At 50.1% G+C, this 25673-nt stretch overlaps 2 protein-coding genes across 8 annotated transcripts in view; both read right to left on the bottom strand.

Annotated features, from left to right (window-relative positions):
- Positions 1-7: 7 nt before the first annotated feature.
- On the bottom strand, positions 8-5906 carry AAR2 (AAR2 splicing factor). The gene is made up of 3 exons (XM_042835480.1): positions 5156-5906; positions 4245-4474; positions 8-1153 (listed from the first exon to the last, which is right to left on the bottom strand). Exons 1-3 carry the CDS (start codon positions 5904-5906, stop codon positions 986-988), a joined length of 1149 nt encoding a protein of 382 aa, XP_042691414.1. The 3' UTR covers positions 8-985.
- Positions 5907-6839: 933 nt separating this feature from the next.
- The window catches only part of EPB41L1 (erythrocyte membrane protein band 4.1 like 1), a 68717-nt gene continuing 49883 nt past the window's right edge, over positions 6840-25673 (bottom strand). For 5 of the 7 annotated variants that reach the window (XM_042835463.1, XM_042835467.1, XM_042835466.1 and 2 more), the window contains 10 exons: positions 18356-21007; positions 17707-17814; positions 16175-16573; positions 14677-14784; positions 14192-14272; positions 13942-14004; positions 13546-13641; positions 12284-12364; positions 11217-11333; positions 6840-9930 (listed from right to left, as the gene is read on the bottom strand). In XM_042835463.1, the coding sequence (XP_042691397.1) occupies positions 9922-9930; positions 11217-11333; positions 12284-12364; positions 13546-13641; positions 13942-14004; positions 14192-14272; positions 14677-14784; positions 16175-16573; positions 17707-17814; positions 18356-21007 (3714 nt within the window). In that variant the 3' untranslated portion in view covers positions 6840-9921. The remainder of the gene's footprint in view (positions 9931-11216; positions 11334-12283; positions 12365-13545; positions 13642-13941; positions 14005-14191; positions 14273-14676; positions 14785-16174; positions 16574-17706; positions 17815-18355; positions 21008-25673) is intronic. The other 2 variants (XM_042835468.1, XM_042835469.1) reach the window with 2 other exon arrangements.

Genomic DNA, 25673 nt, shown 5'->3' on the forward strand with positions numbered 1-25673 from the left:
TGTTTTCTGTAGACAAGACCAAGATAAGAAGATTTATTTTAACTACAAAAGACTGACAAGCAGTGTTATCTTGTTCAATATGCACACAGACAAACATTTGAAGAAGTCTACCAGAGGAGAAGGTTAATGAGCGGACTGCAGGCCTAAAGAGCCCCACAGAGTTTTCCTACAACCCACCTTAGGGAAGATGGGGAGAAAGAAGAGACCATCTTTTGTGAAAGGTTTCTGATTACAACAAAACAGAAGGGTACAGTTCATGTAAAAGTCTGACACACACCTCAAGCTAGTTCTCCTCTGCTTCAAAACCTGGGTGACTATTGTCCAGTAATGAATGTTATCAAACTGTTAACATTCTTTTATTTCATGCTAAACAGAGTGTCAGCAGTAAGTACAAAAGGTTTCAACAGAATTAGAGGAAAAGATATTTCAGTATTAGTGGTATAAAATGGGATGAATTCTGTTGCAGCTTTGAGTACTCCTCCACAACATAGCAATAAATCATAATTAAGCAGCTAAAAATCTGGCACAGTTTTGTAATGCTTCTGGTTACATTCCTGTAATTTGAGCCCAGGAAGAGTAGAAGTTCTCCATTCAGAGCCTGGGTTCAGGCTGCAGAAGGCTATAACCAGTCATGTGAGCTTACCCTCCTCACTCCAGAGGCATCAAACAGGAGCAGCACAGGCTTCAGGTGTGAGATGCATCACCTCCAGCCAGACAGATAAGACCAGAGCAAGGAGCTGCTCAGTACAGAATGAGAAGTTATTGCAGAAGGGCTAGAAGAAAAACAAGGTGTCCAAAGCCATGTGGCTGTGTTCAAACAGCTCCAACAGTTCTGGTCTTCTCACGTGGTGAGGAATCCTTCTGGTTTTTCCAAATCTGTCTTTAGAGCAGCAAGAGAAAATGACTTGGAAGCTGGAAAAGTTAAGAAGGGTGTGGAATAAAAGTGATTTTTAAAAAGCTGCTTGTTTCTATGCGAGCACCTGGCTTAGTCTGTGAGCACACCCTCAGGAAGCTCTACCACCACCGGAGCACAGTCGTCAGGCTCTGCGTCAAAGTCCCATTTAAACTTCTTCGTTAGGTGAGCTTTGAATTTTTCAGCTTTTTTCCGTAAGGCCCCATCAACTGCAGCATTACACGTGTAGGAAAAAAACACCTGAAAGAACAAAGCAGATGTCAGTGAGGTTTGTGGCACATGCTGTGCATCATCAACAGGATGCGGCAGGGAACGCTGCAAGATAGGTTCACCAGGAAAGGATGAGACTTCCGGGGAACCAAACCTGTTTGGGCCGGCCTAAGCAGAGCCTGCACTCTCATCCCACATTCCCCTCTCATCCTACAGTCATCCCGCCTCCAGCTGGCGCTACAAACATTACGGCCATAACTTTGTTTGAAGTAGCAGCATACATGCGATTAGACACGTATTACAGAATTCTGAAATATGCTCATTGCTCAGCTGTGAGTAAAAGATCCCCATGTGAGCAGGAGGGAAAGAAAAGCACAGAATTCACCTGCCGTGTGGGCAGCTTCACAGCATGAGCTGGCAAAGCCAACAGGTGGCTACACCCATGGGTTTTCACAGCTGGATGGATGGATCATGAAACCTCCCAAAGCAGTTCTGTAATACAGTATCACCAACACCTATTTATTTCATCTATCTTTTTTTTTTCCCCCTTTAAACACTGTCAGGGTTGCATATTCAATGAAGGACACAGCATTCTGTCCTGCCTTAGATCAAATTCCCCAGAACAGAACTGCTGAACTCAAAGCTGAACGCTCGGACCATGCATTCCCCTCCATCCCACTGCACACTTGCAGTCCACCTGCACATATCCAGTGCTAAAAGTCCCAGAGGTCCCCTGCACTATTTCAGCACATCAGGGGAACCCCACAGGAGCTAAGAACTGCAGAACCCCTCACAGGAGAGGCTCTGTTTGACCGAAAGGCAAATTTCTTCTTTTCTACCAGAAAAGTGGTAACTGCTGCCAGGGGCTAACAGTAATCACTGAAGGCAACACAGCCACGCTAAGGGCATCCGCTTCATCAGCCAACATAAAAAACAAAAGCAGATGAAATCCAAGGGCACAAAAGACTCAGGTGCCCCTGAACTGGGAGGATAACCAGCAAGACAGAGTGCTTGCAGAACTCCCACTGCATGGAAGGAACAGCTGGCTGCTGCATTCTTTGTGCTGCTCTCATTTCACAGGGTTAGTGAATGAGTTGCTCTGTGAGTGTGCTGTAGATAGAAGCAGATTTTCCAGTCATCTAAAGGAATGGTAAAAGAAAATAAAACAATAAAAATAATAATAAAGACTTTTATGCACCTAAATTCTTAAAAATTTCAGTGGGGGCAAATAAAATCAATTGCTTGATTAAAGCAATGCTTCTCATATCACTTCATCCAGCAAGTTAAAAACAAACACCTCAAAAAACAAAGAGGAGCACAGCAAGAACCCGGAGTGCCCAGCAGAGAAATGGGGCCATTCCCTGAGAAAGGGAAGGCACTGCTCACTTATATTGAACACCTCTGACACTCCAGGCACACAGCTGCTCCTGCTGGGACTGAGCTTCTGTTGCTGGGATTTACTGGCATATTTGCTTATGGTTTTTTATTTTTAAAATCACTTTTTCCTTAGATTTAAAGTTTCAGTCTACTGCTGATCTGCTAGCAGTTACAGTGACTGGGAGTAACTAGTTTTACTACTGCTGAAGTACAGATTTGCCCACGCCTGTCTCAGCACAAGCAGTGTGTTTCTGCAGGTAGGAAACCACAAATACCCTATGAACAAGATCTTGATGATCATTAGGGTCTTTTCCATCCTGAGTGATTCTACAATTTCAGGAAATCTTCACTTTTGCATACAGCTGGCAGGAGCAGAAAGGCTTCTTAAATGCTATCTATGCCTTCAGCTCAATAAGGTTTCACTGCAACTTCTGTGCACACTGAGCACACATTTCAGGCTGACCAAAAGCGAGAAGCTGGACATGAGGCAGCAGTGTGCGCCTGCAGCCCAGAAGGCCAATTGTGTTCTGGGCTGCATGAAAAAGGGGCAGCCAGCAGAAGAGGGAGGCGATCGTCCCCCTCTGCTCGGCTCTTGTGAGCCCCATCTGCAGCACTGCGTCCAGGCCTGGGGCCCCCAGCACAGGAAGGACGTGGAGCTCTGGGAGCGGGTCCAGAGGAGGCACTGAGATGAGCAGAGGGCTGGAGCAGCTCTGCTGTGAGGAAAGGTTGAGGGAACTGGGCTTGTTGAGCTCGGAGAAGAGAAGGCTGTGGGAGACCTCATGGTGGCCTTCCAGTGCTTGAAGGGAGCAGATAAACAGGAGGGGGAATGGCTGTTTACGAGGGTGGATGGTGATGGGACAAGGAGAAATGGATTTAAAGTGAGACAAGGGAGTTTAGGTTGGATATTAGGAAGAAGTCTCTCACCCTGATGGTGGTGAGGCACTGGCACAGGTTGCCCAAGGAGGCTGTGGATGCCCCATCCCTGCAGGCATTCAAGGCCAGGCTGGATGTGGCTCTGGGCAGCCTGGTCTGCTGGTTGGCAACCTGCACACAGCAGGGGGCTGGAACTGGATGAGTGTTGTGGTCCTTTGCAACCCAGGCCATTCTATGATTCTATGATTCTACGAAAACCATCAGCACTCTTTTACGCCAAGCTACATATTTTTAAATGAATGGTATTTGGAAGGGAAAAAAATGATCAACAGACATCATTTTGCACATGCTCAGCCCCTCTCAGAGATGTTCAGCTTCACTGCTGAAAGCCCAAATCACTTTTAGGAAAAGCATGCTGGTTCCACACAGTCATGTCAGTTGTGCCACTCCCAAACTCCAAACCCGTGCAAATGTACCAGATCACCTTCAGTACTATTTTCAAGGAAAACATAATAAGGAAGACACAGTCCTCATTCTGTGCTGCAGAATAGCCTTTGATAGTCTCATCTCTCATTGCCTCACTTCACTGGTACGTGCATGTGGACTACCTCCAGTCCATAGTGCTTCAAATGATTGATCTGCTAAAGGCAAAGCATTATAGCAGATCAAGCTCATAGATGACGAGCGAGGGCATTTCTGTGTGAGCAACATCAGGAAAAAGTAAAAGGAAACGTATGTGTCCTCAGAGGACACAGGCTTCCCTATCTCTGGCAGACTCAACAGCAGCTTACTTCCTCCTGAAGCTTCTCTCTGAATTTGTTTCAATGCCTTGCACGCCCTCTGCTCTGTTCAAGATATAGCACAGCCGTACCTGCAAGGTGCTGGTCAGAAAGTTGTCCTGGGAGACGATGTCCACAAAGAAATCAGACGGGATTTCATTCAGCTGGTGATACAGGACGAAGATGAGATTGGCATAAAGCTCTTTATACTTTGCAATGGCCTCTTCAGAACGGCATAGGATGTTTAACAGCCTTTTCCAGTGCTCAAATGCATCGTATACATTCCCAATCAGGAAGCAGATAAAAGCAAACTGCAACTCAGCTGCACGTATTAAAAAAAATAAAACAAAACACATAAACTGAAGTACAACCAAAGCACACATCCTCTAAAAAGCTCTGCAGATGACTGCACAAACTGTAGGTTTAGCTCAGGCATACAAACAACATTCTGTCCTCTGAGCTATTCTGCAAACGGCAATCGATGCTGCCAACACTGATTATTCCCTAATGCTCTGCTCTTCTCCCATCTGGAGAGAAAGCACATCATAACCGGGCAGGGCTTTTAATTGTGACTGCCAGCTCTGCAGAGCGGCGCTGCCGGCACTCAGCGTGCGGAGCTACCGGAGCGCTTCTGCAGCCCTCAACGGTGCGCAGATCCCACAGACACTGCCGGCGCTCTGCAAGCGTGCATCCCCCGTGCCGGGCCGTGCAGACACCGGCCCCGAGCCGCAGGGATGGGAACACAGGAGGGAGTGAGCGCTGCACTCGTGTGCGCAGTAATTCCGACAAAGAATGAATCGTATAACACGACGGACGACGCGAAAAACAAAAGCTCGCTCTGCAGCCCAGCCGTGCTCCCGGCCCCTCCGCGCCGCACCGCGGCGCCCGGTCCGGTAGAGCCGACCGGCGCCCCGGGCAGCACCCTCCCGCCCGCCCCCGGCACGGCACGACACGACACGGCACGGCCGGAGCTCCGCGCGGGGCTCTCCTGCCGCGCACTCACCCAGCAGCTCCTGCGGCCGGCCAGCGTAGCGCCGCGTGATCACCTTCTCCAGCGCGTAGCTGAGGTCCATGCTGTGCCTGGTGATCTCCTCCGGGCTGGCGCCATCGGGGTACGTCTGCCGCGGCAGCTCGGTGAAGCGGATCTCGGTGCCCGCTCTCGGCCGCATTTCGGGCAGCCGCGCCATGCCCTCGGCGTAACTCCCGCAGCCCGCGTCGTACGGGGGCAGCTTCTGCCCCGCGCGGTCCCGGCCGTGCCGCCCCGCCCGCACCGGCAGCACCTCCGAGAAGGCGGAGATCTGCCCGCTCTCCGGCCGCAGCCGCTCCACCGCCGCTTCGCCGACGAAGCCGCTGAGGGAGATCCACTTCTTCAGGGTCTCGTAGGGGTACGGCCCGAGGAACGCGTCCATCTCCCGCAGGTCCCGCCCGAGCGCTTCCTCCTCTTCCAGCGCGGCCTCCCGCAGCTCCTCGCTGCCCGGCTCCCAGCGCAGCGCGCGCACCTGGCGCGGCCGCAGGCAGAGGAAGCGCCCCGCGCGCGGCCCCGTCTCAGCGCCGCCGCCGCTCCGGGCCGCGCTGCAGTGCACGAAGTGAACGCCCGGCGGGACCATCTTGACGCCGCGGAAGCGGGGGCCCGCGGTCCAACTGTTGCAGTCGATGCCGAACTCGGTGCCCTCGGGCACGCCCAGGACGACGACGGCGGCGCCCTCGAAGAAGAGGCGCTTGGCCAGCTCGGGGTCGGCCCGCGGCCCCGCCATGACCAGCGGGAGCGGCGGCGCGCGGCCGCGGACGGAGAGGGCCGGAAACGCGCGGCCCGTGCTCCGCACTGCGCCGGGCCGCCCCCTGCGCCGCGCACGGCCGTTCCGGGCCGCTTCTCGCTCCGCCTCCGCGTCGTCCCCGAGCTGCGCTGCTCCCCCGGACCGAGGAGCCCAGCTGCTCGCCGCGCCGCCCTGACGGTCCTGCCTCTGTTCCCATCCGATCTCCCCAGAGGCGTCGCCCCCCGCCCCCCGTGGCAGTAATCCTTAACGACGGGTAACCCTTAACGATTAAACACCGACGCGAAAGAGTGACCCTTAACCGGAACCCGAAAGGGTGCTCCGTAACGCCTAGCCGTGAACCAAAAGTGTAACCTTTAACAATAACTCAAATACTTAACCCTAACATAAGGGGTAACTGTTAATCCAAACTGGTAACCCCCAAACCGCTAGCCTTAACCCTGAATGGGTGAGCCTTCATCCTAACATGAGAGGAGAAACCTTAACCTGTAACCCTAACCCAAAAGGGTAACTGTATCCACAACCCAAAATATTAACCCATGCTCCTTAATTCTAACCAAAAAGGGTAATCTTCAACCATCTCCCAAAAGGGTAACCCCTAGCCCTTAATACTAACCCAAAGCTGTAGCCTTAAACATATCCCAAAAGGTAACCCTTAACACCCAACCGTAACCTAAAAGGGTAACTTGGAAACAGAATGCAAAAATGGAGACCCACTTAACGCTGACACTGAATGGCAACCTCCAACCCCAAAGGATAACCCTACACCCCATGGCAGGCAGCCACGCAGCATCACCAACCAACAGCTACATACAGCACCTACAGGGGACAGCCTGCTATGCAGCCCCGGGCTGGAGCCCCCGCCCCGTCTGCCCATTCTCTTTGGTGGGAAAGAGTCTGAAAAGGTCACAGAGCTGGTTTAGCCTCAAACACATTTATTTCACTTTTATTGAATACAAGAACAGTGAGCACACACGCATACACCACCGAGCACTGAAAAGGAGCATGACTGGAGGGGGGAGAAGAAGAAAAAGGGAAAAGGGGAATTAGTGAAGGAACAACAGAGCACTGCAGTTGGCTGGTAAGGTGCTTTTCAAATATAAACATTGCTGTTATTGTTACTGTTATTATTACTCATGCAATTGCAGGCCAGGTTTGGAATAAATTTGTGGGATTGGGTAAAAACAGGCACTCATGTCTCCCGCCGCTTTCAGCAGAAAGGCCTCTGGAAGAAAACATGCGGTGCTGAGCTGCCCCAGCTCAGCAGTTTGGTTTCATCCTATTTGTTTGTTGGTGCTTTTTTCTAATTTAGTTTTTAAACATCATCACCCTTAGAGAAGCTGCAGAAACCACAGAATGGGATCCACTCACTCCAAACATAACTCATCTGAGTCCACTCTAGAGTAGTCAAGTCAACTCTAACTGTATAAGGCCACTAGTTTGAGCAGTAACCTTTCTTTTGATAACTGTGCCAAAAAGGTGATGCCAAAAGCAGGTATCTTAGCTTCAGAGTAGCAGTGGGTGGCTGTAAGGGGTATGAAGGCCATGTGAGCTCCTCTGAGTATGAGTCATGGTATGCCAAAGAACAACGAGCGCAGTGTGTGGGCCATTGCTAATATGCGAGAAGGGCTGGATGCCCTGCGCAGGCACTGAGAGCAGGTCCTCTACCACCCGGTGTCTCTGAAAGTGCAACTGCTACTGACAGCTGGCTTGGGTGCATTTAAAAAGCAAAGAGAAAAGCAGCCTCTTTGCAACTGCCTTCACTCTTTCTGGCTTGGGGGTCTCATCTCTAAAAGCAGCAGGTCACAAGCAGGTGACCACACTCGAACAGAAGCTGAGGGAGAGCCACCACCACCACCGACCTCTTCAGGAAAGTGACAGTACTGGCATCAGCCAGCAGTTGTCCCCTGCCCAAGCAGCTTGTGCTCAGGTCTTCCATGCTTGCAGGGGAAACTGATAAACCTGAAGGAGAACAGATTTCGTGGGGACATCATGACAAGCAGCTGGTAAACCAAGGCTGCAGAGACCAGAAGACCTGAGTGTGGTCTGCCCACAGCACCCTAATGGCTCAGGCTCTTCCTTTTCACTGTCATCCTCAAATCCATGGCAGGACTTGTTAACCACACCTGTCTCTGGGCACAGTCTGTGTGAAGGGTGGGAGACTAAAGGCAAAATGGTGCAGAATTGCGGCCCCTTTTGTTTCTTCAGGAGATAGAATTTAAAATAAAAAAAAAAAAAAAAAGAAACCTGTTTATTTCCTTTCCTTTCTGGTTTTGGTTCCAAGTCTACCCTAACCACCTGGTTCACAGTGTGCAAGGCCCTGGGCTTAGCCTTGCTATCCCCTTCCAAAGGCAGCCACAGAGGAGGCCTGTCTCCAAAGGCCAAGCTGTCAGGCTGTGGGGCAGGCAGCATCACTGACACCACCTTGACAAGTGCCTCCTTACGTGCAGGGCCTGGGCTCTGCTGCCCAGCCTTGTACACTTGGGATGCTCTTCATTGATGAGACCTCCTCACTCTATGCCTTTGGGCAGCACCTGGAGGCAAGGCTGGGGAAGAACTGCCATCATCCTCCAGCACCATCACCAACCCGCCATGCCTCAGGCAGCCCTTCCATCACACCCAGGGCAGCAGGAATGGGGTCAAACAACTGCTCTGCCTTCAACCCTTCCTACTACAAAACTCGAGTAACTCCATTACTGGAAACAATCCAAAACAACCCAACTATCATCACAGCTCAGTGAGCCGGACAGGAGCAATGAACCCTGCAGCTGTCACCTTGTTTCCAGCTGATTCTGATGCTTTTGGTTGGTGGCCAGGGAGATGACCCTACCCAGGGCCGCAGGAGCAGCATGAGCCTCTTTCTGCACCCTTCCAACTCACCACTGACAGACCACTTCCAAACAACCCATACCAAACAGCAAACCCAGAGCTCTTGCTGCCACGTGGATCAGTCAACAGGATGGCTCCAACCTCTCCCCCTCCCCTTCTCCCTCCAAACAGCAGTGGCTGATACCTTCCCCGTTCTCTTCTTGAAGGACAAGGAGTCCCATTGTGATCTAAGAGCCTCGAAGTACAACAACCACAGTCAAATAGTTAATAATTTAAAAATGTCATCATATTTACCAGCACTGTTGATTATTTCAGTATTCTTCCCCTCCCCCCTCCCCCTTGTTATATATAATAATATACATAACTTAAATGCACATCCATATGAAACCCCTACAGGCTGCATTTTTATAAATGAAAAACCATATACATGTCATTTGCTCTGTTTGAATTGAACTCCATCCTTAAATACCTTCAGAGAACAAGAGGTTAGACAAGTGCACAGAGAAGAAGATAAGGAACAGACGGGGAAGAGTTAACAGAACCACAAAAGATGCAAAAGAACCAGCATGGAACGAGGAGAAGGGTGAAACCACACTTCCAAATTGGAAAATAACTCTAAAGTAATAAACTCAATGTTTTTCTCTCTTCTTTCCAGAGTGGGGAATGGTTTTGCTTCTGCTTGTGTTTGTCTGATTTCAGTTTGCTTATTTCTTGCTTTGTTGCAAAGCAGTTTTTGTTTCATTCACTGTGCAACAAATGAACTCATGATTGTGTATCCTTTAATGTAACATGCAAGATGGTGGCTTATTGTATTACTGTTGTTATTATGATTTTTAAATCTTATTTTATCACCAATCCAGTAAATTCTTCAATTTTTTTTCTGCAAAGAGGGTTGTATTTTTTTGTTGGTGTGTTGCTTGCTATTCATTTCCAGCATATAGCAGCAGTGCAAGGATGCGTTTTGTTTCCTGTTTTTATATATATATATATATATATGTACGTATGTATATATATATATATTTGCTATTCCTTTTTTAAAAACTTTTTGTCTCTAGCCATGAACATTGCAGCCAGGATGTCTATGTTTTGCTGACAAATCCAGCATGAAGGCTCCTTCTTCACTGTCCTCCGGGTCCAAATACCGATGCTGACTTCATGAACATGTTGGTCAGGATTCCTGTACAAGGCAAATGGAAATGACTGGTCATGGGGTGCAGTAACCTTCTGACTATAACAGGGTTCCTGTTTGTTGAGAGCAGTGGACAGTAAACTTGCAAACTCTCCAGGCCACAGTTTGTATTTCTTTACCAGAACCTCTGGCCATTAGCTGGACCTCTCAGCCCACTGAGCTGATGTTGGTGTTTGAGGAGATACCAGCAGATCACTGCTAAAGGCTTCTTTTATTTAAGCCATCACTTAAAATCAGGTGGCTCCCTAAGAAATACAGAAACATCTGGACTCTTCATATTGTGCTAAAGGAGGTGAGAGTAGACAGATGCAGCAGCCTCTCTGACTTTTTATTGTACAACAGAGCCAGTTACTTATCCAAGCTTAGAAGTTGCCTTTCAAAATCTTCATAGAGAGAGACAGACCTCTCTTCAGGGAGATAAACACCAAATCCATTTCCAAGATGCCTCTCAAAATGCACCTACGGTCTGGCAGGCTAAGGAGCTTCTCATACACGCAGTGCAGCTGCCTTTCAAACCTCCTTTCCCTTTTTCAGCATGCTCCTCTGCCTCTTAGCTGCTCTGATACAAAAGTGTTTTGGGCTGTGCCACAGCTCCGCTGCAGAAGAGCTGAGACAATCTCTTATGGGGGAGCAAAGGGGTCAGAGTAAGGGGGTAAGAGTGGGGCAGGATTCCTCAAGCCAGCTTTGCTCTGGAAAAGAGGGCGTGTAGAGCTGTGTCTGCTTTGAGGCCTGTGTGGGAAGGTGCAAATCCTGGGAATGGGTTTGCAGAACCTGCAGCCAAGCTTCTCATTATGGGTATCACTTTTCTCACTCCCTGCACAGGGGGACAAGCAAGTCCTTCCTCTTCACATGCAAATGATTCTGACTGCTTTGCCAAGCAGGACATCTGCAGCACTGCTTTTGGTGACTGTGGTGCTGGCTTTCTAAGAACAACCACATGGCTGTGCCTGCAGTCAGTCACACTGGAAGCACTGGCCAAGAGCTGCCACTCCTATGCAGTTGGTGGAGTCAGTCCCAAACATCAGTCATGGCCAGCTGTGGAAATGTGCCCCGGCCGTTTTGAGTAGGAACGTGAGCAAAGCCCGTGCAGTGCGGAAATGCATGCTCTGCCTATGCAGTCACATGGGGGACTGGGCCAGTGAAGAACCTTTGCAAGGGACTCCGCTGTGTTATTCCACACCATATGGAGAAAGGGACGTGCTGTGGCACTTGTACAGTTACATACATCTTGTACACAGCAAATATAAATTGCACCTGATAACTTCTCCACCTACCTGAGGTTTCTTGTCCCTTTCCTCGGGAAAAGGTTCTGTTTCTCTGTATACCACAGCTTTGGTTACCAGCATGTCAGGATGCTGTAGTTTTGCCTCTTTGATTGCTAAAGCCAGTGCCTAGAAACCAGAATGATGAAAGCATTCATTGCCACTTTCCTGAAGTCTGGTATGAATACTGCTCTCAGCCAGTGGATAGAAAGCAGCTGGAGTCGACTGGGATTCTAGCAGACACAGATGCAGAGATTCAAAATGCAACCTACATGTAATGGCCTGGCAGAAAAGACTGGAGCTCACTACTGACCACAAGTTCATACAGCAGTGGGAGGCCATGTGCTCGCCCCTTTACTTGCTGTCTTTCTGTAGAGATATGCAATGTCCCAAGCTCCCTACTGAAACCCAAGCAAAGGAACAGCAGATATTCTCTGCAGAAAAACTCTACTAAAAAAACCAAAAACAAACAAACAAAAATCCTAAGATAGTTTTCTTATATTTATTACTATAGTTCTAAAAAATTTAAGAATTACTTTAGAGCTTGCTCAAGATCATTTTGAAATAATTTAGAGCTTCAATTTTGTTTTCAAGCAACAAATTCTAAAGGATTAGGTCCCAGGAAAATGACCCTGCAACCTGAGAGATCTGTACCAATATCTGATATTTCATTACAGAAGTTCGTCGCTTTTTGTTCCTCTGTCAAGGAGGTAAGATGCAAAACAAGGTTTCCTGGAGTGCATCAACCCTGAGTGAGACTGTGCAGGAAAAAAAGGGAGAACCTGGGTCACTTCATAATATTTCAACGGGGAAAAGGCAACTGGAAATGTATTTTAAGGAAATTAAAAGGTGAGCTCATAGCTGGGTTCTGTGCTGAAATGCAATCTTTACTGCTGCTTCATTTCTGCAGCAGGTACTGATGGGGGCTGGGCTGGGAGCTCTTGGTTGATAAAAGCCAAACATTCCTGCTATTTGACAGGCCAAGTGCATGCTGACTGACATCCCTCATTCTGAGATGGAACTGGGGTTTTCTGTGAGCACCACCGCATGGTCCTGGGGACACAGACAACTGCTCCTACCTGGTCCTGGTCCACATCTTCATCTCCCGTGATAATTATGCGCTTCTCTATCCTGGTCTCTGAAAATCCTCCTTTCACAGTCTGTGCAACAAGAAGAAACAGCACTCATTTGCACCCCCCAGGACCTGCCTCATCCCCACACCTTGCAGGCTACAGGTTTCTGGGGCAAAAAGCCTAATTCAAGGCCTTGCCTGCAGCACGTGGTCACAGGACAGATGATAAAACTCATAAGCCATGAGTGCTGCCTATGCCTGCACGTGAGGGAGAGGAGACAGATGGCACCCAGCAAGTTGTTTCTGGAAGACATAGCTGCCCAGCAGAGAAGAGACAATGCCAACATAATCTTAGGATCTCCTTGCATTGTTTCCTGTATGTCCCACTAAACCTGATGTAGCGCATGGTTAGAGCTAGCATGACACAGGTAGGGCAGAAGTGGGCAGGAGCACGAATGTGAGATGTGTAAGGAAAAGGGCCAGCAGCAGGTACTGAGCACCTCTCTTGCTTGCTCAAATCTCTTGCTGGATTATTTCATTTATGTGTACTTTATTTGGGAATGAAGTGGCCATAGGTGAGATCCACTGATGCAACTACCCCTCCTTAGTTTTCTGTCATCTATCCCTCCCCCCCGCCCCCACTTAAGCTGCTCCAGCTGTAATAAATCAGACATAGTTGAGATAAGGTGAGGTGCTCCAGCACTGATGTGAATTACCTGGCAGCTGTGCTGTGGGATTTCTGGGCAGGGGGCATCTGGGCCCTGGCTCTAGGTATGTCTGGATTCACACACACCAGTTACGTGGACAAGGGAGTGGCGCACATACTGGTGGCAGTCTACTACAGTCACTTCCATCCCTGCTGATGCCTTCAGGGCACAGAGCTTCAGAAACACTGAGTTCCTTTTCTACCTAATGACTCCCTTCCTTCCCAATATACCAAGGCACACAGGTGGGCATGGCACTCGGGCACAGTCCATGTGGATGGTATGCAGGTGATGAGCACCTGATGCCTGTCAAACACAGGCCATCCTTGTCTGAAGTCTCCTGCAGTTGCATCTGGCTGAATGGGATGGGTAGCACAGCTAGGCTGAGCAGGGCCAGGGCACTGTGCCAGCTGATGACTTCCAACAGGTCAGCACACACTTTTTCAGCTTGTAAGGAGGAGAAAGGCATCTTCCTCTGTACTAGGCACAGCATGAATCCACTTCCTCAAATTCCAGTGGCTTTCATCAGACCCTCCCCAGCTGCCCTGTTTGAAGATGCTCTTACCTTGGTAACATGGGTAGTGGTAGAAGTGGAGAGGGTTTCTGCAGTGGCACTGAATATGCTGGTGAGCACTTCCTTCCCAGCAGAGCTGCTGCTGATCTGCATGACAGAGAGAAGCAGCTAGTCCCCAGGCCCTAAACTTCCAGTACCTCTCCACTGGCACAGAGCTACAAAGGTGAGCATGTTAGCATGTTTCTGCCTTGCACAATAGAGAGCACAGCAAGGAAGAAGGTGCTGCAGATTCCAACTGGGTACCTGCTATTCCAGGGCTGGCGATAACTATCCCAAGCCCAGACATACAGAAAAGCTCTCTCTGCAGTGGGGAGATGATCTGACCACCTTGCCCAGCCCTGACTGCCAGCCCCAGCCCAGGGTTGACTCCCTCCAGTGCTCACTCACCGGTGACACGGAGCAAAGCTCTGACGTAGGACCAGCCCCTTTCCCAGGCTTGGTGGCATTATCCTGAAATCAGACCACACAGGCATGTGAGCTTGAACACAACACACAGGTGAGCAGAGCAGGTCACCCTGGAGCCTTCACGTCCCCTCCCCACCCCAGCAACAGATCTACTTTGGTCTCCCTCCGCACAGTAGGAGGCCCCTGTGGGATGGTGGCAGGTGTGGGACCCCGAGGGGCCAGTCCCACTTACTGAGGTTGTTGGTGTGGTCTCTGTGGTGACAGCACGAACAGAGGCTGATACATCTCCGCTGCCAGGCATGCCTCCTTCCACCTGCCAGAGGCAAAGGAAGGCCAATGAGTTTGGAAGTGCCTGTGAAGGGGTGACATCTGCAGGCACGGTGCTTTACATCCTTGCTGCCAGAGAAGCGACACACATGGGCCCATCGCCCTCTGGAGACATCCCCACGTGCTGTCACATGGCAGATGGGGTAAGGGAATCGGGTGCAGAGGCTGGGTTCAATGGTGCCTGCATGAAAAAGTAAACGCAGGATATGTTTGGACAAGATTTGATGTTTTGGGGACTCTGGCAAGACAAGTGCAAGAATAGAACCCCAGTGGCCTCTCTCAGCCACTGGCCCTCACAGCAATGCTGCATGCAGACAGGTTTTGCTAAACAGAGGCTCTGCAGAACCATTGGGAGAAGGGGCCATGAGAGGATGGACGCAGCTGCATCACCTGGGCTGCTTCTGGGGTGCTGATCTGGTGGGCAGCGGAGGCATCTTCGGTCTTCTTTGTGTCTGGCCCCAGGCTGACTGTTAAAGCATCCGTTTTTGGGGCTGGTGACTGCAGAAAAAGCACAGCAAGTCAGTCACTGCTCCAAACCACCCTGCTTCCCAGGGTGCAATGAGATACAGCTCTGCATGGGGGACACTTCAGGCCTCCTCCTGAACCAGCCTGCATGAGCAGTTCCCCTGGAATCTTCTGCAAGTGCCACCTGCATGTGATATCCTGCAAGTGTCATGCTGAGCCTCACCTGAACAATGAGCAGAGCCCAGGCCACTATCCTAGGCTAATGGCTACCACACAAAGCACCCTGCATGACTGACATATTCTAAATTAGACCCAGTACTCCATCTCCAGGCTTTTATGGAATCTTTTTTTGATAGGTTCACAGATACCACTGATAAACTGGTTTTCAGAGCATGTGAGACCCAACAGACCTCTCTCTCTTATGACCTAAGGTATTTCTGTTTACTGCATCAGTCCCTGACATCTGTGGTGACAACTGCCTGTCAAATGGAGGCTAACTTGGAGAATGGAGACAAATTTCCAGCAAGTTCACAGCATTTCTGAGTCAGCTGTGCTCCCTGCCCAGCACTGGTCACACAGCACCATGGAGGCTATAAGCCAAGCCTGTGGCCCAGCAGCCCGCTGCACAGTGCCCCACAAAAGGCCTGGCTCAGAGAAAACTCACTTTCTTCTGCAGCTTTCTCCTGGATCCAGGGCAGGACTCATGCTGCAGGGGCTGCAGGAGCACCCACCTGGCCGGGGCTGGGAGCTGCAGCCAACGCTGACTGAGCCGAGCACACAGGAAACCCTGTGCCTGCACCAGAGGCCATGATAATTTTGTCTGTGGTGGGGTTGGCCCTACTGTCCTCTCTCAGAGGCACATGTTCCACTTCTGCTTGCAGTTTTCTTCCATGCCACATGCAGTTTCCTCAGCCCTGCTGATAAACACTCCACGACATTTGGGGCTGCTCCGGCAGGCTACTTTGTCAATCTCTCCCAACCAGGCACTACCAAACAGGTTAGTTAGCAGCACATTTCTCTTCACGCTCAAATTTCATGCAAAACACAGGGACAGGGCCAGTGGTTATAACACAGAACACACCCTTCCAGCTTCTGATGTGCCGCAGTGACGCAAGGGGCAGGGCAGGCAGCCAGACACAGCACATGAAGAGGTGAAGATGACTTTTCTGGTTATCAAAGTCACAAAACACAAGACAGTGCCATGCACCTGTCCAAACTGAGTGAACCATGCAAGACAGACAACAGCATGCATGACAGTAGAACAGTTACATTGGACAGAAACCCAGGGCTGTATGAAAGCTAGCATGCTCTTCCAAACTGACGTGGGACTGCACACCAATGAGGCAATGCCAGGCACCAGTACAGAGAACATGGAGAGACGGTAGCACCAAGACAACGTTGGAGGAACAGCTTCCCTGTGTACCTCTAGCTGGGAGATGGCTGGGCTGGGCTGGGCAACCTTCTCCCTGGTTTTGCCATCCTCTTCCAATCCAGGAACTACTTTGAAAGTATGCTGGAAGGAAACCAGGCCTTCATCTTCCATCTCACTCTTGTCTTTATCTAGCTCAGGCAGGCTCCGGGAGATGTCCTCAAAGGCAGTCCCATGGAAGTCACCGATCACTGTGAAGTCCACCTCTGCTTCCAAGCTGGAGGTTGAACTGACCGTGATGCTGGAGCACTTGCGCTCGATGGCCAGGTGGTTGTCCTTCAGAAACACTGAGTCCTTCTCCTGGTCCTGTTCCTCATCGCCAGTGTCGCTCTCAGGAGCCCTGTGCCGAGGTGGCTTAGCTTTCTCCTCGGTGCCCTCCCTTAAGCCTGCTCTCTGAATGAGACACAACGGAGGAGAGAGACGGAGACTGAGCGCTGCATGGCACGGCAGCACTAGCTGTGCCGATGGAGGAGAGGGGAGGAAGAAGAGAAAAGGCAGCAGCAAACGTCACAGAGTAGAGTCAAACACAACTCAAGCACAGAAACCGAAACCTTTCTGACAGCAGCAACTTTGCAGGGGTTTGGGGAGAAGGATTATTCAATCCAGTTTTGCCAAAAGCCTACTGGTAATTAATCACTGAAAAAAAGGGTCAGTCACACAGAAAAGCTTGGCCAGCTTAGAGGCACATCACTGCACCTGGTGAAAGCAGATGTATGCAAAACAACAGTTCTGTTAATAGACATTCAGAAACAGCTCAGACGCCGATGCTATCGTATGTCAGAAAAACTGAGCATGAGAAAAGTGTCCCATCAGCCAGGTAGGTTGGCGGAGAAGCGAAGGAGCGTGCCAATTGCACTGAGCTCAGCCCAAGTGGAGCATCACGTGTGGCTGGCGGGGCAGTACCCCGAGGAGAGCCAGGCACATCACACCCCCCCACACCTCCCAGTGCCCTCCAAAGGACTCGTGCAACCAGGGCTGGCTCCTAGGGATGCAGACTGTGTGTTCAGTCAGTATAATTGACAGCACGATCAGAGCCAAGGGAAGACATCTCTCCACTAGCTCCTCCCCAGGCATGGACATATCTCTCAACTCTGCCATCAGAGGGTGCATTCCCTTCGCCATTTTGCTATGAAGTGATAGGAAATCGAGACCCATGCATTTACTTGCTTTTGATTCTCTTTAGGAGATCAGCTCCTTGTTAGCTTTAGAATTAGCTCTAAGCTGGCTGATGCAACAGAGGAAGCCATCTCCCAGGCTACAGTCCAAGCATTTGCAGCTAGAGCCATCCCCTGACTCTGACAGCACAGGCACCTTTTGTTTGCGGTGCTGGGAGGTTGAGAGGTATGAGAAACAGGGTGACAAACAAACTCAAGAGGAACACGCCTGCGTACACTTGTGTGTGCGTGTACAAATACATTCATAACAGCTCTACAATGGGGAGAGGAGCTGGAAGCAAATAGTCCTCAGCTGCTTAAGGTGAGCTTTCACACTATGGCAAGAAGCAGTTAGTAGAACAGCGCTGAGACCTTTAAGACCACTGGAACAGCAGTCTTTAAATTCTCTTCTTTCAGGGTGGATTTTAATGACGGGTCAGATAAATCCTTTTCTTCCCCACTTGGTTCCTGAGATTTGCTCTGGATTAGAGAAAATGATTAGTTTTAAGAAATTAACTCTAAAGAATCTGTTCTAGTGCTTACAAGAGCAAAGTAAACTATTTCATCATCCAGCCACCAGCTTGCCAAAGACAGGGTAGGATGGGTAAGGCTGGCGAGCTAAGCAAGAAGGGATACCAACGTAAGAAATGCAAGGGTGAAGCTGGAAGCGTGGGCACTGCTGCTCAGTGTGTGTGCATTTGTGATGGACTCACAGCTTCTTAAGCCACCCCCCATCTCCCTTTCTTGTTCCTGGACATGAAGCTTGGGTGGCATTCTTGAAGTAGCCAAAATGTTGGGCGGAGGGGAGGTGTCACAAAACAAAAGCCGATGAACCAACTGGCCAGCGGGTCTGCATTCAGCAAATAAGCCTGATCACACACACATATACATAAAAGGACAGGGGATGCAAAGCAACTGTTCTCAGTCAATGGATGTGTGAGGTGCCACTGAACATGGTAAATAAAGAGCCACACAACATGCGCATGAACTTTCCATCCGGACAGTTCATTGGAAGAGTTACCACGGCTTCTGCCAGTGTGAGTTCACAGCCGGAGTCAGAGGAAGCCAGGTCAGCACTGCCTTCTCCTTCATGCTCCAGATCAACAGAAACATCTTCCTTCAGAGACAGGAGCTGGGAGGAGCCTCCTGGACCAGCTCCTTGCCTGAAGGCAAAGGAGTCCACACCGGACATGGATCCCACTGGAGCATCTGCCATCGCTGGAGGTGAGATGGGGACTGTGTTCAAAACTGTGTTCTGTGACAGATTAATCTTTCCCTTTGTTTTTGCTGGTGTCTCAGTCTCAGGTGCTTGCTCTCGTCCTTCCTGGGCTGTCCTTTGTTCAGCTTCACTTTGCTCAAACATCTTAATCTTAGATGCCACTGAGGTTTTCTCGTAGCTCTCACTGTCCTGCCAGCTACCCAGGAGTGGGGCTTCAGTAACACCTCTGTGCTCCTGGCACACAGCTTCAGTTGCAGCAATACACATCAGTGGTCCAGACTCTCTCTTCTGTATCCCACTGCTCACTTGCACCTCTTCCCCATCTTCATACATAAAGGTTGAGAGCTGGTACAACTTGTTGCCTTGACACAAACCTGTTATAGGAGAGTGGGAATGCAAGACATCAGCATCTCCTGGAGACTGCAGTGGCTGCTCCAGAGCAAGGTCTCTAGCAGTTTCTCCTGCCATAGAGCTCCTGCCTTGCAGAGCTTGTCCTGCATTAAACTCCAAGTCACAGGCTGGCTCTTGTGCTTTGGTATCTGCAGGGAGTAGCCCTCCAGACTTAGGACCCTTTTGGGGCAGGTATTCTATTATGATCTCAGCCTTTTGTTCTCGATCTTCTGCCTTGGGAAGCAGCTGTTCCGTGCCTTCCCCTCCCATCAGCTTTCCCAATTTGGGCCCTATGTTCTGGGAGAGCCCTTTCATCACAAGCTGTTCCTCCTGGAGTGCCTCTTCTGTAGCTCTCAGGGTTCCCTTTGCAGCAGAATGATCTAAGTTCTGGACCACTTCCCCTGTGGTGGGATCTCTGAGCAGGATTGTCTCCACTGCACTGCCTTTGCTATGGTGTGGTCCTCTTGCAATAGGATTTGCATCTTGGTATGTTTTCCTTGTAGCAAAGTGCATGTCGTGTTTTTTTTCTATAGATTCAGGACTCACATCCCTGGGTATTACCACCTCTGTTACAGGGCTCATGTCCTCAAGTGCTTCTTTACCTACTGCAGGGCTTGCCTCCTTGCATGCCACCTCTGTTGAGGGGTTCATATCCTCAGGTGTGCCCACATCTCTTACAAGGCTGGCACTCTGGGACAGGTCTTTGCCCTCGGGTTTCATTTCCTGGGCTGGCTCTGCAGGGCTCATTTGCTGAGGAGGAGTGCCAGGGGTGGGAATGCTGGGTTCATTCTCCTCCGGCCCCACAGTGGCATGAGGGGAGCTCTGCTGAGGCACAGCTGATGGGGATAATTTTGTCTCTATCTCTTCCATCTGTAGAACCATTGTGAAGCTTTTCTCCTCCTCCCCATCAGGTAGGCTTCTTTCTGAGAGCCCCCACTCTTCTGTGGAGACATCCAAGCCCCACTGCTCTCCTGCAATTGGATTCTGTCCTGGGCTTTGTCTGGGGTCCTCAGCCCTCTTAAGAGTGCATGGCTTCAATCCTCTTACTGACCTTTGCAGATCCTTCTCATCTGACCCCACCTCTTGGGAAAATAACATGGTTTCATCTCCCTCCAGTGTTTTGCAGCTGGTCAGACTCACTGATGCTTGCTCTTGTTGCACTGTAAAACCTTCCTCCTGCTCCGAGGGAGGCTGTCTTGGCTGTCTTGCAGGGCTTGTCTCATCACAGTCTGTCTCAGGCTGGTCTGGCACTACAGAAGGTTTTTCTGACACTGCTTCCTGCTGTGTGTACGCTGAGGAATTGCACTGGGACCTTTCTCCCGGACATGCCATGGGCCTTGGTCCTTCCCCTGCCCTATTCACCATGGTTTCTTGCTTCACTGCTGAGCCAAGCTGTCCTCCTGCCTCTGTGAGCAGATGTGTTTTATTGTCATCCTCTCCCTCCAGATCTCCTAAATAGATGATCCTCTGTGTAGCAGAAGTCTCTGTGTTGTCGTCACCGGATTTCACTTTAATTTTAATGACCTCTGTGATTGCAGTTGGTGCTCTGGCATCCTGCTTCCTGAAGGCTGCAGAAACGTGCTCCTCAGAGCCCATCTTGCTTTCCCCATGGACAGGGCCTAGCCCCAAAGCCTCAGCCCTTTGTCTCTCTTCATGCTCCTGATGTGGCCTGGACAGACCCAGTTCACTCCTGGTTACCCCCTCAACCCTCTCTTTGGACTCCTCCTCTGCTCTCTCACACGTCAAGCACTTTGCCTCAGTGCTGGGCTCCTCCCTGGTTTCCTTCTCACAGGTCTCATCCTCCCAGACAGACTCAAAATCTTCAGGACTGGCAATCATTTTTGCTCTCTTCCAGGTATCCAGATGTGCATCTGCTGGTTCTTCCTGGCCTGCCACTTCCTTGGCTTTCCCTACTGCCATCTCCACTTTCGACATGCTCACACTCATTTTCACCTCTGAAGTACCTGCACGTCCTTCTTCTTTCTTGACTCTCAGAGCTTTCTTTAGAGCTACCTCTTCCAGCCTAGTGGTTTCTCTCTCTATAAATACCCAATGCTCCGAGCCCTGCATTGCAATTGGAGCAAGAAGAGTTAGCATCAAACATACTTTACCTAACAGCTGGTGATTGATTTCATGAGTCACAGACAGCTGACCTGCCTTAGATGGTCAATTACTATTATTATACATGCAAGGGTTGAGGCAGTCTCTATACGAAGAGCCTGGCAACTCACTAATGAAAGGAAAGGACTGAAAAAAAAGGGGCTGGTGTCATGAAGATGATGGTGTTCCTCTATCCTCTACAGGGCCTGGGACCGCGTTCTGTTCTGGGCGATGATCTACTGACATGTCTGCAAAATCTGTGACTTTTTTGGAAATAAAGAAGTGGAAGCAATAAATGGAGAGCTGTTAGGACACTCTCTATGAGGCAAGAGAGCAGAGTGAATTGAATCAAACTTTGACTCCCCATTTTAATACTGGCTCTAGCAGTTTCTGTGATAGCAAAGGGTGAGATTTTATTGTAAACAGTGGTCTTTATTTGACTAGCTTTACTTTCACTTTCATCCACATGCCCTAATACTGCATCAGACTGAGCAAGAAGTAGCATGAGCAAGAAGAGAAGCCACCTTAACAGTGAGTACGTGATACAACAAAATGCACTTGCGCTGCTGTGCAAGGGAGGATGCTAGATCTCTGTTTCTACACACACTCGGTATGCGCTGGTCCTGCAAGATACCTGAAGACAGCACAGGCTCCAAGGACAAAGCACTGTTAAAATTCAGCCACTTCTAGAACAGAAGGTTGAAAATAACCCAGAATAACAGAGCAGGAGGAAAACAGCAATGAGCATTTGTACTGATGAGGAAACCCAGCAGCCTCCCCAGCCATTCTAGGGTACATGGCACACACGTGAGGGGCAGAGCTGCAGGCACAGTACAGTACAGCAGAGCTCACCACAGGGCTCCTGTGGCTATCTTAGGCTGGCTCAGTCCACAGCATGGGATGCCCAAAGCACAGGCCTGCAGGACAGAGCCAGCATTGCTTCTGTGCAGTGAGAGAGACTGGCCTGCTGCATCACCGCTGTGTGCAGCAGCCCCAGGGGAGTGCAGCTGGCTGTGCTCTCCCTGCCCAAAGTAGGAAAAGTAAGCTGTGCCAAGGAGAGCTGGACTGCCAGTGCCCTATACAAGGGTGTCAGGTTGAATGTTTGGAGTCTTGCAGCTGAAGTGGAAACATAATAACTGATAATGAGCAAGGAGAAACAGAGGGCAGAGGGGAGCAGAGACAGAAAAGGTAAGTCAAGATTAGAGGAGAGAAAGAAGGGAGGATAAACAATTGATAATGAAAAGGCTTCCACAGGGAGAGGAATAAGAAATCCCTGAATCATTAAGTGATTTGAGTTGGAAAGGACATTAGGAACCCCTTAGTTCCAACCCTGCTGCCATGGGTAGGCGCAGCTTTCACTAGATCAGATTGCCCAAAGCCTCATCCAAGCTGGCCTTGAATATTGCCAGTGATGGGATAATACACAGCCTCAGGGCAGCCTGTTCCAGTGCCTCACTGCCCTCACAGTAAATAATTTCCTAACTCTCACAGTTTAAATCTGGTGCCAAAGAAAGGCCTGTGGCTCCTGCATCTTTAGGTTGTGGCTCCAGCACCATCCAGGCCACCAATGGGCCTCACACTGGCTCCGTTCTCTCCCAGGCTCCGCTAAGAGCATATAGCTATTGCACAGCAGCCGTGAAAGTCTGCCATGAGCACTGTCAGGAGCTGTGCCTCAGCTGGAAGCCCCACAGCACTGTGAGCAAACACAGCACCCAGCCTGCAACTCTGTCTCACTTGACGCCACACGTACCCACCGCGGCAGGCACCTTCACAGAGATCCTGTGCCAGCTCTGCTGGCTGCATGCCCTGGGTGGGTTCCCTCCTGCCATAGCCAGCAGCCCTGCACAGAAGCACCAAAGGAGGCTGAGCCCTCAGGGGACCCATCCTCTGCCAGCTTCCCACACTAACGCTTGCAGAAGCCTCTCTGGTATCACTCCTGAGTGTAACTTCTTTTCCAAAACACTGTCTGCTCTCCAGGTCCTCTCCTCTATACCTGTGTCTCTCAGTGGGCTTCTCATGACGATTTTATTCCTTTTTAGATGCAGCACAGGTGGTCAGTGACTCCCCAGGAGCATCTGAGTGTTTAATGGGTGAGTTTGACCCCTGGAGCAACACTACCATTACCTCAATGGATGCCTCTGTCCTGCCAGGATGCCCACATCAGTTTCTCAACACTAGCAATGCTCACGGGTGAGTAAGCCAGAGGACTGCTTACTTCCCTGAGGGTACAGAAGCTTCTCTTCTACTGCTGTACTGCAGCCTCACTGCTCAATCCCCCTTTTTTTTTCTTTTTTTGCAACCAAGACATCAATGGATAAGGTATGAGCACAGGTACATATCTCTTCAGTCTTCTTCCCTTACTCTGGCTGAAAATCACAGTCCTTCAGAGGGGACTTTCTCTGGACAGAGATGATGAGCTTGATCAGGCTCCTGCTCTGAGTTAAGGCTCTAACACAAGTAGATATCAAAGATCCTTAAGTCTTCTGAAGCCTGAAACAGTGTGTTGATGCACAGCAGTACGTCATACCAGTAAGGAAAAACTGCAAATCTCTGGATTAATCTCCAAACCTGCTCCCTTATCAAATTTGTTGGGATGAGTATGACCCATTCCAGGGAAACAGTGATTGCTCTGTGGTATGCTTTGAACTCTCTGCTTCAGATGGCTCAAAGCCAGCTCTGGCCACAGCCCTGGTTCCACAGCTCTGGGCAGCTCTTGGGTCTCCAGAACTTGAGGACTCTTGGGCATGCTCAGAGCAAATAAGTGGATGGGTGGGCACGTCCTCCAGGAGAGCAGAGAACTTGGCAGGTCAGTGTGCCAAGGTAGAAGCTGAGCCTAAGAGGTGATGATGCTGGTCTGATAATAGAGCAACCTGGACATCCCCAAAGGATAATTTACTCTCAAATCTTCTTTTTCATCTATGCTAACACACTCCCTCCAGAGAACAGGAACAGCTAGGAACACAGTGGCCTGCAGGTTACAAGAGAGGACAAACTGGGAGATAGGAAAGAAATGAAACAAGACAGAGCAGACAGCCTTCTACACCTGATAGCTGCAGGCAAAACTCAACCTTCGAGGAGCCCAGGGCAGACAGGTGGCTTTTTCCTTTAGCACTATTTGATGTACTTGCCTTTTTTTTTTCTTTTTTTTTCCTCTCCCTCAGGGAGTCCTGGCTCACCAGAAAGGAACACATGAGCTTTACAATAAGGAGGAAAGAATGAATGAACCAAGATAAGCATGACACACCGTCTCCAAAGCTGCTCCAAAGCTGCCGGGACTCCATCCACCTTCTAATCCAGCACCCTTCCTCCAGCAGGACAAGAAAAATGGGGAGGGGGAAGAAGTGGCTGTGTGTGTAGGCAGTGGGTGACAGATAACCCAACCTCAGCAACTCTGTGGACACCAAGGGACTTTTGAGTTGAGCACGATGCCAACTTCGCAGATGTGCTGATTTTTGTGCAGTCACCCTCAAGGGTCTCTGAATTCCTCATAGAGACCATCAGTCATGTGTGGGCAAGATCCCATACATCAGTGGAGAGAAATCTCGGGTGAGACCAGCTGGCTGCCCACACTTCAGTGCAGCCCTGGCACCCTGAGGGCAGAAGACAGGAAGCCATGCATTAAGTGCTGCGTGCCCACCTCACTACTGCGACTTCTGTGCAAAGGCTGCAGGGTTCTGCTCTAGCAGAGACGGCATCTGACTTCTGTCCATCCTGCACAGACACAGTTTCCAGCCCACAGGGAGGGCTCTCAATCATCCTTCACACAGTGGCATTGCACCCTGAAGTGAAAGGCAGTGGCAGAGTGGAGCCAGCCGTGCACTGGCCCCATCCACCTGCCCCAGACTGAAGCTGCTCTTGCTCTGCTGCCTTTTCTGGATGCATTCAGGAAGGACATGCACTCCAGTGCTGCTGCGCACCACATTTGTTGTGGTTGGGTCCAACTGCATCAGAGCCAAGTTTCTGAGACTAGTTTTCTTCTACTCAGTATTATCCAATTTCAGCTGTCTCAGGAAAGAACTGCTATCATGTGAGATAAAACCCTGTATGCAAGCAGTGCTGAAAGGACTCACAGAAATAAGGACTTCAAAGTAGGGTGATGCTGCTTTGTACAGGCAAAAGTCTGATATTTCAGATGTATCCAGAGATGTCCTAATTCAAGGCACCTGGGCCTAAGCAACTGTAGCTGCAGCTGAAGGGAGAGGAAAACATAAGAGACTGCTAAAGATTATTTGTAGCTGGGCGTCTTGCACCTGGAGGAGATGTTTGCAGAGCAACAGTGCCAAGGGCCCCAGCTGTACCTCCTGGGACTCCTGGTACCAGCTCCAGCACAGACTCTCATGCAGAGCAGAGCCAACCCTGGGGGATGCCCTACCACCACTGACCATCAGGGCTTCACCAGCAGGTCTCCCAGGACCCTATCACAGATCCAAAACACAGCAGGCACAGGAGCAGATTTCACCAACAGCCTTGACCCAGTCCTGGTCCCACCCAGAGGTGCCAGCAAACAGCTTGAGCTCTGCTTGGAGAGCCCCTGAGAGGCACCATGGGGAGGGCAAACTGTGAGAATGAAGGGTGAGAAAAGGAAAGGAAAAAGGAAAAAGGAAAAAGGAAAAAGGAAAAAGGAAAAAGG

The sequence above is a fragment of the Centrocercus urophasianus genome, unplaced genomic scaffold (genome assembly GCF_019232065.1).
Source record: "Centrocercus urophasianus isolate 14NV4802_14NV808 unplaced genomic scaffold, USGS_Curo_1.0 seq_53, whole genome shotgun sequence".
Taxonomy (NCBI): domain Eukaryota; kingdom Metazoa; phylum Chordata; class Aves; order Galliformes; family Phasianidae; genus Centrocercus; species Centrocercus urophasianus.

Coding starts and splice junctions, on each gene's coding strand:
- AAR2 (XM_042835480.1), bottom strand. CDS start 5,906: ATGGCGGGGCCGCGGGCCGACCCCGAGCTGGCCAAGCGCCTCTTCTTC. Junction 4,475..5,155: donor CCGGCCGCAGGAGCTGCTGG/GTGAGTGCGCGG, acceptor TAATACGTGCAG/CTGAGTTGCAGTTTGCTTTT. Junction 1,154..4,244: donor TTCTGACCAGCACCTTGCAG/GTACGGCTGTGC, acceptor TTGTTCTTTCAG/GTGTTTTTTTCCTACACGTG.